Source organism: Anguilla rostrata, chromosome 17, assembly GCF_018555375.3.
Source record: "Anguilla rostrata isolate EN2019 chromosome 17, ASM1855537v3, whole genome shotgun sequence".
NCBI classification, from domain to species: domain Eukaryota; kingdom Metazoa; phylum Chordata; class Actinopteri; order Anguilliformes; family Anguillidae; genus Anguilla; species Anguilla rostrata.
The window spans coordinates 11,768,867-11,783,333 of NC_057949.1; the positions used below are offsets into that span (position 1 = coordinate 11,768,867).

At 43.9% G+C, this 14,467-nt stretch overlaps 1 protein-coding gene across 4 annotated transcripts; it reads right to left on the bottom strand.

The window, feature by feature from the left end:
* Positions 1-1,762: 1,762 nt before the first annotated feature.
* LOC135242958 (target of Myb1 membrane trafficking protein-like) lies at positions 1,763-13,644 on the bottom strand. 4 transcript variants are annotated; one of them, XM_064314324.1, is made up of 16 exons: positions 13,355-13,644; positions 10,627-10,711; positions 10,400-10,478; positions 9,979-10,128; positions 9,335-9,468; positions 9,054-9,150; positions 8,172-8,288; positions 7,642-7,775; positions 7,066-7,105; positions 6,681-6,831; positions 6,155-6,227; positions 5,701-5,773; positions 5,481-5,549; positions 4,011-4,070; positions 3,576-3,609; positions 1,763-2,609 (listed from the first exon to the last, which is right to left on the bottom strand). In XM_064314324.1, the coding sequence occupies exons 1-16, from the start codon at positions 13,404-13,406 to the stop codon at positions 2,467-2,469; spliced, it is 1,491 nt and encodes a 496-aa protein (XP_064170394.1). In that variant the 5' UTR covers positions 13,407-13,644; the 3' UTR covers positions 1,763-2,466. The 4 variants fall into 4 exon arrangements, with proteins under 4 accessions (XP_064170394.1, XP_064170395.1, XP_064170398.1 ...); XM_064314325.1 differs by having other exon boundaries at positions 9,054-9,146; positions 9,337-9,468; positions 13,355-13,643; XM_064314328.1 differs by lacking the exon at positions 13,355-13,644 and adding an exon at positions 11,504-11,665.
* Positions 13,645-14,467: the final 823 nt, after the last annotated feature.

Here is a 14,467-nt window from a genome sequence, read left to right on the forward strand (position 1 = left end):
CCTTGGAATGGAACATAAAAGAATTCCGAATTAACGTCATCAGTCACCATGGAAACGTTAAGCTGCATCCTGGAAGATACGCGTGCCAGAATTTATTTTATGGACAGTACATGGCACCAAACACCCATTTCTATGGCAAGCCACATCGATGAAAATAGGACTAAATTCCAGCTTCCTGAACAAACTGACCAAAGAAAGAGAGCGTGAGAGCAAAGGAGACCAAGAGAGACAGAGCGAGGAAGAGAGTGAGAGAGAAAGAAGAGAGACTTATCATTCCCTCTTCCAAACAGGAAAAAAATCACAAATTTCTTGCTAACATTTAAATGGTTTATATTTCACCACAGCAGTAATGACAACTCATAATAAAAAGGATACCCCTCACATTAAAACAGAAAGATGGCAATATCTACATTCCCTGCTGCTCAGCTTTCTCTAATTTTCCATTGATACAAAACGCACATGAAATACATATACACATAAATATATAAGCTAATTCCTATGCTAACAATTCTCCTACAAAATGGAATACCGTATCATTGCTTTAAAGAGACAATTCACTTTCTAGAATTTTGAAATATTACTTCAGTTTTAGTGTGTTTTTACTGGGCCAGACAGGTTTTGTGTGAAAGAAAGGATAGATACTTACAGAAGTTTCTCTTGACCTGTTGGCTTCAAAATGGCTTGCATCACATTGACTGGTTTGAGGTTCAAAACAAGAAAAATGATATTTCAGATACTTACTTCGGTACGTATCTAAACTATCATTCACACCACACAAAAACTGTCTTGGGCAATCAAAAATACACTAAAACTGATATACAAATTCAAGCAAGTGAACTGTGCCTTTAATGCGAATGAGCCATTTCAGTCCATCTCTGCCCTCCTGTGGTTATGCATGGAACAACAGCTGAGAAAACGACTGTGTGTGCCTTTCCCAGTCCTGGTGCTGGTGGATAGCCGTATGCACTGGTGTTCCGACTGAGCTCAGTTAATCAGAGCTAATCAGGCTTTGCATTAAATGACGACCTGGAAAAGCCTTCATATCAGTACTCCCGCAGTAGTTCTAACAGCATCAAATGAAATCACTGGGCCAATCTGGGTCTGAAATGAGGACACACAGTGCCCTACAGAGAGTAAACCTAGGCTAAACAGCACTTATAATATTCCAGTACCACATGGACCAGTAGTATCACTCTCGGTAGGGAACAATGTCTTATAAGAGCCCTCCCAAAAAAATAACAATTGGTAAATTTCTGTTTGAAGACCAGATACACTTGTAGTGGGGGGCTTTCAACCTGAGCTGCATTTGTAAGGCATTTTCCCTTTTTTCTCTTCAGTTTTAGAACTGCCAATCATGTTCATCAGCACTCACTGCTGCAGCTTTTGTTATAGATTTGGGAGAGCGTAGACAGATCTTCCGTCCTCTGAAGCATGCATGGTCAGCTGCTGATTCTTTTCATATCACTGAAAAGTCAGGCTCCCACAGACATGAGTCAGGGGAAGACACGTGCATCTCCACAGGTAGCCTGCAGGCACCCGATTAGCCAGTAGGGGCAGTAGTGTGTGATGAGACACTGTCATACTGGCTGACTCTGGACCGGCTCCTCCCTGGGCGACTAGCGGCAATTACTGGTGTAGTCTAGATTCGACACTAGAATGATCACTTAACGCAATAGGCCTCACCGCAGCTCCATGTCCAATTAAATTTGGAATTAAGGACTAATCAGGAGTCAGTACTTCCCTGAGAGATGTATGTACACACTTAAAATTAAATAACATTTATTATATCCAAGAGACAGACACAAGTTAACATTTACTTATTCACTCATTCTCATTATAAGGACGAGACAGGAAATCACTCGCGCACCTTAATCCGAACAGTCATAATTATGGTTATTATAATTATAATGAATTGCCATTTTGGGGTGGAGGGCACAAAAGTGAGGAAAGATGGTGGAAGGTGAAATTATGCGTACAAAACTAGCCAATGATGCCTTGATGAGATTCTTCTTTAGACTAGCAACCAATGCAGCACAGCCCAAAACATGCTGAGAGTAATTATTTTTTAGCAAGCAGCAGTGGGAGTGTGACTTCATGAGCCCAATAATGGATGGGGTTACAAGCCTGTCAACGGCCGAAACAATTAAACCAATAGTTACTCACTAATAACTTATCCACCAATGACACGATGAAAGCTCCACCCTCTTCATGATGCCACACTCAGTTTCCGCCCTCTCACCTCAAGTAAATGAGTCTCCCCCAATTAGGATCAGCATCCTCAAGCATGTGGCTCCTCCCCCAGTCATGTGACCCTCCCCACCAAGCTCTATCAGGGCACATTAATGTATGTGCTATGCAATATAAGGGTTTCACTCCACGTGTGTGTGTGCATCATACATTCAATTGATGAAAATTTTCAGAATGTTAGTCAGCCAATCACGGATTCCTTTTTTCGCCACCACCCTTTCAGAAAGCAGACATCTGGTCAGGTGACTGGCTCTGTTGCCGGGCGGACTGGGCCTGGGGGCTGGCTGTGGAAGGGGAAGCAGCACTGATCGAGGGCAGGCGTTCTGCCGCCTGTGCTCTCAGCTCCAGAAACTTGTCAAACTCTGAAAGAGAAAAAAGAGTGACGGGAGGGTGAGGCATCATGAACCCCATAGTGGGTGGAGCTAAAAGGGCCAATCACTGACTTGTATGACCCAATCAAGGATGTTTTACACAGAAAAAAAGCGCTATAGTTTGTTCAGAACTCCTGGTTGCTCCACCCATTTCAGGGTCTGGAAGCTTCACTCTCCCACCATTACTGAAAATGACATCTTAGCTCAGAAATTGCTCAAAAATAACAGCACAAATTCACTTCATGATCATCATCTCTTTGATTGTTTAAAATCGAACCAGCTCTTTCTGCTACACTGCATTACCACCAAGCTCCTGCTCAAAAATAAAAACATGATTTTGATTTGCTACCATAACCTCTACTGGGGCACTTAAACACTGCATTTAAACTCACTGGCTGACTGAAAGGGACACTCTTACGTCAGTTAGCGCTGAGAGCATTCTGTGAGGTCCTGCACTCCATATCTCATTTCGCCTACGTAGGTAATGGCTACGTCTGATCACCTTGCACTTAACATCTGATGTGTTTACTCAGTCTCCACTTTCGCTTCTCCTTTCTGCCGCTAGTAGTTCTGGTTACTTTCTCTTGCTTCTGCTCACAATACTGTCCCTGTTTGACCAGAAGCGTCTGCCAGACGAGTGGCTTAATAATACATTTACATTCACATTTGGAGAGACGGGGGTCAGATACAGCATGTAAAAGCTGACCCGGGATCCAGGCACTGAGCCAAAGCAACAAAAAATAAACTGGAAGTGGGTGTTTATGTTAGATATGGTGAGTATGAATGAAAGAAGGAAATACTGATACTATGCAATGCCTTTCACAGGCCACATGATAGGTACTGCGTGCAGTTTTGGGCTAAACTACAGAAAGGTTCTAGAAGTTGTGGGAACAATATAAAACAGGACAGCCATACTGGTTCCAGGTTTGAAATGTGACAGTTATGAGGAAAACTCACCCTCACTGGTCACGCCATCGTTCGGATCATCCTCCTGCAACACAAGCCCCACCCCCCAGAGCTCATTATAGTATAGCTCATTGTATAATAGGTCCCTTATAAATACAACATAACTGCGTAACAACCTCTGGAGGCATGACGTTGCTGTATAAGCTGTTTTACAGTTATTTGAAGTGTACTTTCTTTAGACCACAATACCAGCCATTTGAAAGCCAGCTGATTTTCAAAAAATTCTCTAATTCTTCATAAAACACAAAAACTAACTGGCTATGGCCAAAAAGTTTACACTAGGCCAGGTGGGTAGTTTAGTACCAACAAGTTTATGGATTCAAATTATCGGATGAGATTATTGAAAAAGATGATTGAATCCATTCTGGATTGTGATACAGTACTGAGTATGCATAGTGTTCAGGTCACCATTGTATAGAAACTTACCACATCGATAGAAAGCCACTTCTCAATGTCATCCATCACGTTGGCTTGACTGACAGGGATCTGAGAGAGATAAAAATAAATCAGTCGAGTCAGCAGTAGCCAGTGGTTATTTAGCACCAGCCTTCCAAGAGCTCCCATCACACAGGGCAGTGCTGAGCCAGGGGAAGCTGTAGGGGGGCCGCATGGTGTGTGTCCTTCATTTTGTTTCGGCTCACTTCACATACAGACAGGAAGTCCTCTCACCAGCTCACATAAAGACAGGAAGTCCTCTCACCCCCTCAAATACAGACAGGAAGTCTTCTCCCCACCTCGCACACAGACCATGGGCTCACTCCAATCGCTTATTTTATCCATCCTTGCCTCCTCCATTCCCGACTGACCCAGAAATCAAGATGGTCCGCCATCTTTAAGGACAGTCCAACCCGGTAAATGCTCTGTCAAGGCACGAGGAGCTAGGAGGCTCCGAAAGGATTAAGGATGACTGAGCAAGGAAACACAAGTGCATCCTTTGTGGAATTATTTTTTCAGAATGCGGGACGTATAAATTATCGACCTGCGGATCCACCTCTCCTAATCTGCCTTGTCTGTAATTGACGTGACTGCAAACTGACACTTGAAAGAGCAAGGATGTTCCACATGCCTAAGACATGGTTCCTCGAGTTCTGCGTCCTTGTGTCCTTTCCTTACGTCCCCCGTCATGGGGAGCTAAGGAGCTAGGACAGGACGTGAGGAAAGGCAAAAATAAGCCATTGGATTGACCCAAGCATTCCTCTCAACACCTCACTAACAGGCAGGACATCTTCTCACCATCACACAAACAAACAAGAAGCCCTCTTACCACTTCATAGAGTGTAAAATCTATTCTATATAAGATTGCACTGTGGCAGTACCAAATATGGCCAATGGTACCAATCTGCACAAAAGTGCAATGTCACTCAACTCCCATCATGCTATGTGACCTTACTATGTGTGCCCTCATGAGGAAGGGGGAGAGTTAAGCTCACAGTGTGCTGAGGAACATCTCAGATTACTGTTAGAAACAGTGTCAGGTGGTGGGTTAAGTTAACCCCCAAAGGATGTGGAAACAGGGGCTCCTGTTGGTCTGTGGAGCGAAGATGAGGGAAGACCCAATGGTAGCATTTTAGCAGAGGTAAAGGAGTGTGACTCTTTTACTGGAATGAATATGGTGTTAATGAACAGGAAGCATCCACAGCACTATAAATACATGCATGTGCACGCAGACACAGGAGACACGGCAGGAAGGGTTATTTAGGTTCGTACAATGTGCCGCACCACAGGCATCTCCACACACAAGAGCCCGCCCTCGGGATTAGCGTTCACACCACAGCAAAGGGTTACTCTACCGCAAAGCAGCATGGGAAAAAGCACACGGCACAAAACGGAGGCCATTGCATGGCCAATGCTGTAGTTACTCCCAACAACACCGCCAAACCAGCCAATCAGACCCACCATTCCCTTTGCTATCATCCAATCAGAGTGAGGCGAGGTGCCGAGGGGGGTGGAGTCTGGGCTTTCGTCCTTTGCACAGATAGATAAGACAGATTGGCACAGAGTTTACTGACAGGCAAATGGACACATGGCAACATAGACAAACAGACAGACAGTGAGGCATATGTACACATGCTGCATAGTGAGGAAATACAGTGAATGAGTGCACTGAGATACTGACCTCTGCAGAGTTCTGTTTGTCATCCACAGCCACAGACTGATCTGGCTCTGAGCTCTGCTCTACACACGGCACACTGAAACACACAGATTACACACACATGCACATAAGCACACGCATACGCATATACACACACACATACACGTGCACATACACGCGCATGCATGAACACACAAACACACACACGCTCATGCATACACACACATGCGCACAGGTATAACAAGTGCACTTAAAATGTGTTGGGGATATAGAGAAAAGGGAGTTGCACAGTGATATATCTAAGCCTTATAAAAGTGCTGATCCTGAAAAACAGAGTGCATGTGTGTGAGTGCATGCATTTGTGAGTATGTTTGTCTGTGTGTGTGCAATAGTGTGTGTGTGTGTGAGCGGCTTGAGCGTGTATGTATGTGTGTGCATTAATGTGTGTGTGTGTGTGTGTGTGCGTGTGGTACGCTACCCATTTCCCTGTTGGGCCATCACTCTGCTCCTCGACAGAGCAAACATGTCAAACTCGTCATCTTCCCCCGTGCCTGAGCCAGGAAGAGATCCATCAGTCACAGTTATTACTGAACCAGGAACAGATCTGTCAGTCACAGTTATTACTGAACCAGGAAGAGATCCATCAGTTACAGTTATTACTGAACCAGGAAGAGATCTGTCAGTCACAGTTATCAACCGGATCAGGAAGAGATCGGTAAGTCACAGTTAACACTGAACCAGGAAGAGATCCGTTAGTCACAGTTATTAGTGAATCAGGAACAGTCATAGACACTATTTGTGATGGAAAGGAGGGTTCATCCTGTAATATGTGCTGTCAATCAGTTACTCATATTAACCAATCGTGGCTTTTCTCTCGACAGTGAATCCACACAATTGCTTAAAACCAGCGACTCATGAACACAATAGGTGTTGGGAATACTACACAAGCGGTGAAATGAGAGTAAACAGCACCACACCCTACACTGAAAAGGAGAAAAACTTACTGAGGTCAGCCATCTGATTGGACAGAGTGTTAACAGGTGATTGGCTGAGGGGCTGCTGGGCGGGTTCAGCAGGGAGGACAGGCTGACTGACAGTAGGGGTGTCGGGGGATAGGTCGATCAGGTTAACGCAGGTAGGGGCTGCAGCCTGGGACTGAGAGCCAAAAACAGACACAGAGCATAAACTACACCACCATAGAGATAAAAACTCATTACCGAATCACCAGGCGGTCTGGAGTATTGGATTGATGTTTCTGCTGGCTTTATTATCGAAATAACACAGACCATTATTTTCCTCATAAACAGACGCATTTACATCTGCTCTGCATATTTAACGTTTATGAGCACGCCCAGGCTGGGATGGGAACGACTGCAAATAAATCTGCACCTGTTCAGGAGGGTCCTGTCCACCGCAGTGCTCCTCAAAACTGGAGGAGAGAGAGAAGAGAGGGGGAGAGGGCGTGAGAGAGGGGAGGAGGGAGAGTGAAAGAGGGAGTGGAAAGTGTTTGAGAGAGGGAGGGAGAGAGATAGTGCTGTGTGTACGCACATCCCTGTTTCCAGAACAATTTAGATTCTGTAGCACCCAGATAAGTGTCTTTATCACCGTACCTCTTACTGGAGCAGTCTGGGTGGGCAGCATTCCTCAGGATTCAAACCTGCAACCTGCAGCTCACAGATTACCTGCGCTAGTGGGTGAAGGTGGTGTTGTGTACTTGTGTAAGTGGTTGTGTTCGTCCGGCATTAGCGGCTGTGTGCCAGTGGTAGCGGGTGTGCTTCTATGATAGCAACTCTGTTGCAATTGCATACCTTCATGTGCGGTTGTGCTGCAGCTGTGCAGCTGTTTTAACAGTGGTAGCGTTTGGGTAAAGGTCATGTACCTGCACGAACTGTACCTGTGGTGGTGGCTGTGTTGCAGCTGCGTACCTGCATCAGCTGTTGTGTACCTGCTTCAGCGGTTGTGTACCTGTGGTAGCGGGTGAAGATAGTGTTGAACTCGTCGTTGATGACCAGCAGCTCCTCTATCAAACCCTCCTCACTGAGCCTGGGGATAAGCTCCACCACCCTGTCCTGCATGCACTTACAGACTGTGTACAACTGCTACTCAGAGAGAGAGAGAGAGAGAGAGAGAGAGAAGGAGGAATGGAGTCATGGACGTTCATACATGGTGTACTCTTCTGGATAAATGTGTGTAAACTTTAACCTGAAATTCCAGGACGATATACTGTAGACACACACGCACACGTGTACACACGCACCCACCCACCCACACACACACACACATACACACAGATAAGGGACACAATCATTTTTACCAAGTTGCTTAATTGTCACAATTATAATCAATTAGCGCTTTCAAACATGTCAATTAGGCATGCAAAAAATAAAGAATATATGAAAGTCACCATAGTTTAGAATAATACTTGCTTGTTGTGTTTTGTATTATTTATATATTACATTCCCATACTGAAACAGCGCAATATAGGGGATTCGAACCTGCAGAAGCTCAATGTCAGACTGCTGGGCCTGACCCGGTTCCAATTCGTTCATCATCTCTGACATTACAGTCATGTTCCCCCGAACCACCTCCAGGTCAGACCGCAGCTTCCCCACCTGAGGTTAATGAAATGAACACCCACGCACACGGCCAATCAGCATTACAAACTCAGCAAATTAGGATTGCAAACATAATAAAAACAAACAATCAGAATTATGACCACACGTCACTGTGAGCTTGTCCAATCAGGCTCTGGTTCTGGTGAATGTGTGCAGTCCATTGGTTGTTGCTAAGATTCCCAGGTGAGCTCGTAAAACAGGGGGCTGTGTTTGCCTGTACCTGAACAGTTTATTTGAAACATTTTCAGAAACACAGCCGACTGACAGCCAGGGCCTGCCAAGCTCATGACCAACAATAACGATGATGCAGCTTGTATTATTATGATATGAAGTAAAGAGACCAAGGGTTCGTATTACAAAGCAGGATAACTGAGTTCGCTGGATAACTCTACAGAGCAAAATCTGGAACTCTCCCAATCTAAAGTTTTTTTTTTTTTTTTTACTCAGTGCACTTATCCAGCTATCTCAGTAATGCTGCTCTGTGACACAGGGCCCTGTTTGCTGTAGCCATATTTATGATAAGCTAAAAGGCAGAATGAATTCAGTAATGCTCACGTAAGCACAAGTAGATAATATTAAAGAGGGAGACGTATGCTCTAGGGGGTAGTTACCCATTATTCACTATAATAAAAAGAAAAAAATATGTATTACTATTATTATAATGCATTTACAACAGAAACAGAGTGTATGGTGTGTTAGTGGAAATTAAAATGGAGTTGACATATCACTACTGTGCAGAGCTGGGCGGAGTCTCACGGTCACCCGATCAGGAGAGGTGGTGAGCACACCCCCGTGGTTGGGCGCGGCCGCAGGGTGTTGGGGCAGGGCAGAGACGGCGGCGGCTGATCTGACGTCCTCCACCGAAGAGGCGAGAGGGATGAGAGCAGATCCAAATTCAAATTCAAGTGCAAATACATTTTGAATAATTTCTCTTGTATCTTATATATCTTAGATTTATCTAGACGGTGTTTTTTAAAAATGAGGAAGAGCAGCAAATGCATATGCAGCTTTTCACAGAGAGAGAGAGAGAGTCAGAGAGAGATACCTTGTGTGGAGTGTGAATGGGGGAGACCGTATCTGTTGCCGTGGGAAACACCAGGCCCCTCTTCCTCAGGTTCTCGTACACAGACACCACCCCCGTCAGCGACGGAGAGCTACGGAATGCATCAGCCCATGCCTACGGAAGGTGAGAGATTAGCACACTTATGCACACACATCCAAAACACTCATCACATTCAATGCAATTATTACATTCATTTAGCATACGTGCTTATGCAGAGCAATTTCATCTGGAATACGTTAGTGCCTTCACCTGATTTATAGGCACAGTGCTGCCTGACCTGGCTAACAAGTGATAATATCACTCAGTTCCAATGCAAATAAACTGTTAACTATGCAAACTAACTATGGCAACCAAATTCATTTTAACAATGCGACTCATGACTATGCACCTGAGTCTACATACATCAAACACACACGTGTGCAGCACAGCACACACCCAAACACATATAAACACAGAAAGGACACAAAAGAAAAACAGACATAGACAGAGAAATGGGACGGATGGAAGGACGGACAGACAGACAGACAGACAGACAGACGAGGTCAATAGAGGGATTGGGACAGACAGCAACATTGGGACAGCAGAGGGACTGGGACAGACAGAGCGAAGGACAGCCCCGCCCACCTGTATGAGACTCAGAACCCTGTCCTGGAGCACCATGGGCGGGTTGTTTTTGGGCATGATGGCTCGGACCAGGACTCCCTCCACGAACCCGCGGGTCGACACCAGAACGTGGAACCTGTGGCCACAGTTCTTTACACACGTCTCCAGAACCTGAGACCCAAGACAAGGGGACTGGGTCTTTAATTACAACAAATAAACAGCAGGATATCACATCATATTAATGAGAGGGGGAGAATGAGAGGAGGATTTTGAGAGAAAGAGAAATGCAGGGGGGAAAGAGAAAAGGGGAGGGACAGAGCAGAGAGAGAAAAAAGGCAGGAGGGACAGGAGGGAAAGAGAGGAAGGACAGGAAAAGAAAAAGAGAGGAAGGGTAAGAGGGCATGAGCGTTAAGGACAGACAGACAGGCAGGAATGCACTCACCGTCAGAGCCAGCATGACCTCTCTGAAGTTCTTGTTTCCTGCGATCCTTTTCTTTATGGCTCTGGCTGCATCTTTTGGCCTAAAATCAGAGCAGCAAAATGAAAGGTAGCAGGGAAAGAATGTGATAAAAACTCCTTTCACTGCTGACTTGAGTTGTTAAAGAAAAAACAACAAACAATGGCATCTGTAGTTTTAAATTAATGCAACTTAACAGGAAGATGTCATACCCCTCTTCTGTCTCGTTGATGATGTCACAGATCTCCATGTTGAGACCCCAGTCCTCTGATTGGAGGGAGGAGCTTGTGGCACGTTCTACCAGCCAGAGAGAAGACAGTTAAGCAAAGCTATGAAGAGCTACACCGGCACATCTACAACACAGCCTACACTATCACATCTACAGCAACACAACCTACACTATCACATCTATAGCAACACAACCTACACTGTTATATCTAAATCATAACCTATATAGTTGTATCTGCAACAACACAAAACAACCAACACCATCATATTTACAGCACTACCTACACTGTCACATCGACAACAACACAACCTACACTGTCACATCAACAATATGACGCTCATCACCACATCTGCAAGAACACAGCAGAACATTCTATACCAAAATGCCACTATAAAATGACTGCAGCACTGCATTTCTGTGTAATCCACACTATGCCTGTGCCTTAGCATTGCAATACTACCACATTTCACCTTATTTACACAGATATAGGCTAAATACAATAGATCAATAGGCACTGTTTAATGAACCCTTTATGTCAATTAGACAGATTATTTTTGATTGTACTTGTATATTTTATTGAACTTCCTTTTAGCCGGTCAGTAGATTCACATCCAAATGTTCTAACAAAGTTATGCACAGCATACAAAAATACATCACCCATTTCAATGCTCAATATTTACACACAGCCTTCAATACACTATTCATAATCTCCCCAGTCAGCTAAGACACAATATGCCCAGTACTATGTATTATCTGGGAATATTGTGGTATATAAATCAATATGAAAGCAATATTAATAAATATGACATTTCTGAAAACAAATATGGGGCAAGAAACAACTGGTAAGCAATACTACTAACCCAAGTCAAGTCAACCAGTGGAAAGTCAGCATGCAGACACCCTGTCAAAGTGGCACTTGTGCAGGTGACCCCATGCAACATTTATACTAAAAAGTGTAAAGGGCAGAACTGTCTGCATATTATACAGAAACTGCAGCGTTGAGAGGATGACAGATTTTCTGTGTGTGCTGGTCCAATGCTGTGGGACAGGAAAGCTCTGTGCAAATAGCAGCGGTCAAAGTCCCTGCAGGAACAGGTTCAGCCGCATCTGCCAGGATATTTCCCCCTTGGCTTAGAGCCCTCTTCTTACTTCATTCACCTTCATCCTGAGGTGTAAAGTCTGACACGCAGCTAGAGGTCATTACACTCCCCAGGGCTCTGTTGTCACAAGTAGGCTATACGCACAATCACCGTCATCGTGCGATTCTGTTTACCCAGGCATGGATAAACAGAAACGCATTACGGGAAGGCTATTCTGTACAAAGATTTAAAATGCGAGCGATGCACAATCCATATGAATGTTAAAATTAGGAGTAGCCTAATACAGAAGGAGCCTACTGGAATACGTCAGTAACTTAAATGCAGTTGAGTGCCGTTCGCCGTTGTGACAAGTGTCTCCGTTGTGAGAGATATGTTCTCGTTCCTCACTTAAAACTACGAGCTGGACATGTATAAGAAGCGTTCGTATTCTTCCCATTGTTAATTGCGCACGTAGGCCTAGCCTAGCTATGGTTTTTAATTATTTACTTCGACCTAAAATCCAATCATAATCGAGTAGACTAGCCTATTTGTGAATATTAACAGGCTATTTGTAGACTGCCAATCTCAACTGATTCATTGTAATGTGACTTTTTTCGATATATTTTTTTACCTAATCGACCCTTATGTCACCTTATCGCACTAGTGCTCCAGCGCTGAAGCTCCCGTGAGCACAAATTATTCTCTCCTGATAAGGACTAGCTGACAGTAATCTTTATTATGCAGTCTGCTGCAATACTATGCAAAACTACGCGCAATAAGATCATATGAAATGAGAGATTTTCGACGGAGAATTAATTTAAATCTCCATTAAGCAATATTTAGCCTAGGTCTTGTGGAAGTTTCTCCACAATTAAAATTCAGTGCCGTCCAGCTGACCTGATTTTGTGGTCAGAAGCGAGAACGAATCCTTCTTAAAAACTAATTGACTGTGTCGTACATACAATAGTTAATTGCTCTTCGCTGGCCTGCCTGCTAGAAAATAATCGAGAATCAGCATTCTGGAAGTCCCGCCATGTTGACAACCTGGTCAATTGGGGCAGTTAGATTAAAAACCACGTACATTGCGAGGATTTCGATATTTTCATTGAGAAAAACACTTTTTACATATTGGGTCATTTACCGTTTCCTAAAAGATTAAATGAACGGTAACTTTTCCAAACCACGCCTTCGTCCCAGTACTGGACATGAGGCCGGACGCGTTACACAGCTCCACCAATAAAGTGCAGGATTATGGCAACGTGAGCACACCCCATTATCGTATTGTACATCCGAGCCGTCGATCAGAAAATATCTTCCGTACACAGTTAATCATTACCTAGTAACCTACCAACCAAACAATTTTGCTATCTCAATTCAACCAATATGTCCTTTATCTCAATTCCTTGATAATATCTCCATTCTCTCCAGTTTGCTAATTGTGCGTTTTCTTGTTGTATTTCTTAGAAGCTAACGGACAAAACTATATTCGCCACTGATACACACTAAGCCGCAATGACTGACCAACTTAGCCAAGGCAAGCTAGCTTAGTCCCATAAAGAAAGTGGAGCGAGCTAGATAGCTAGCCAACCTGATAGCTAGAAATATCCTTTAAGTTTTAGTCCGACAATTTACCTATTCGTTGTCCAACCGGGGTAGCGAATGGGCTTCCTATTAGAAAATCCATCGTTCGTTCTTTTCGGTCTTTCTTTTTTCCTTCTCCGCTTTTTCTTTCTTAAACTTAACGTTACACACCCCTACGCCCTCTCCGTGCTCACACAAGGACCGCGATGTAGAGCGCGCACTTTAGTCCCTTTGGATGCGCGCCCACGTTAAAAGCAGGAGATCGGGACCGGACAGCGAAGTGGAGAGGAGTAGGCTACCGTACGCAGACTATATATTTCTTGAACTGTAAGATTTTACAGAGAGTGTCCTTGTCACTGATACCATGCCCGTTGTGTATACTGAAAAAGCTGCAAAACATTTTATCTTTTGTGTCAACACATGCAAATTCCAATGTAGAATTTAACTGGTCACTACAAAAGTGAATTTACATTTTATCGGGGAGGCTTAAATAAACACAAACAGATCACTTTTTAAATAAGATTTTTATCTTTATCTACGCCAGCCTTCCAGATAACTGGCAATTAGTATTGCAGTTGCAACAGAAGCAATTGGACCTTTCCTTTGGACTTGCCGAGTAAATGGATTCGAATAACCTACTTTAAATCTTAAATTTGAATTGTGACTAATGGGGGCGACTTTTCCAAGCACTCAGTCACGTTACTGTAATTCTTCTGAGCCAGGGGGTTTGAGTTGGAAAGGGCAAATCAAAGGGATGGGTTCCGTGGGAAGAAACTGGGTCTAAACGTGAACGCTACATTTAGGCCATATTAGGCTACCTGTAAAGTTTTTATTTTTATTTTAAACAACTCACTTAAATATTACTATCAAATGAAACAACCATCTGCTGCGAATTGAGAACAGCTGAGCTGAATTACGAAAGAAAAATAATATTTGAACGGGTTTAAGGCTTCAATAAAGAAATTGAAAACACACGACTACACTGACAGAGAATAATTATAACCTTACGAGACCCACAGAGGGGCACATGGGGATACAGGGGAGGAACAGGGGCATGAAAGTGGAGAAAAAAAGAGGGAGAGAAGAAGAAAAGAACAAGGCCCCAGCCCCTCCCCTCCAGCACTGATTGATCTGGCTCTTCTCCTAAAATGACTTTCAGATCCT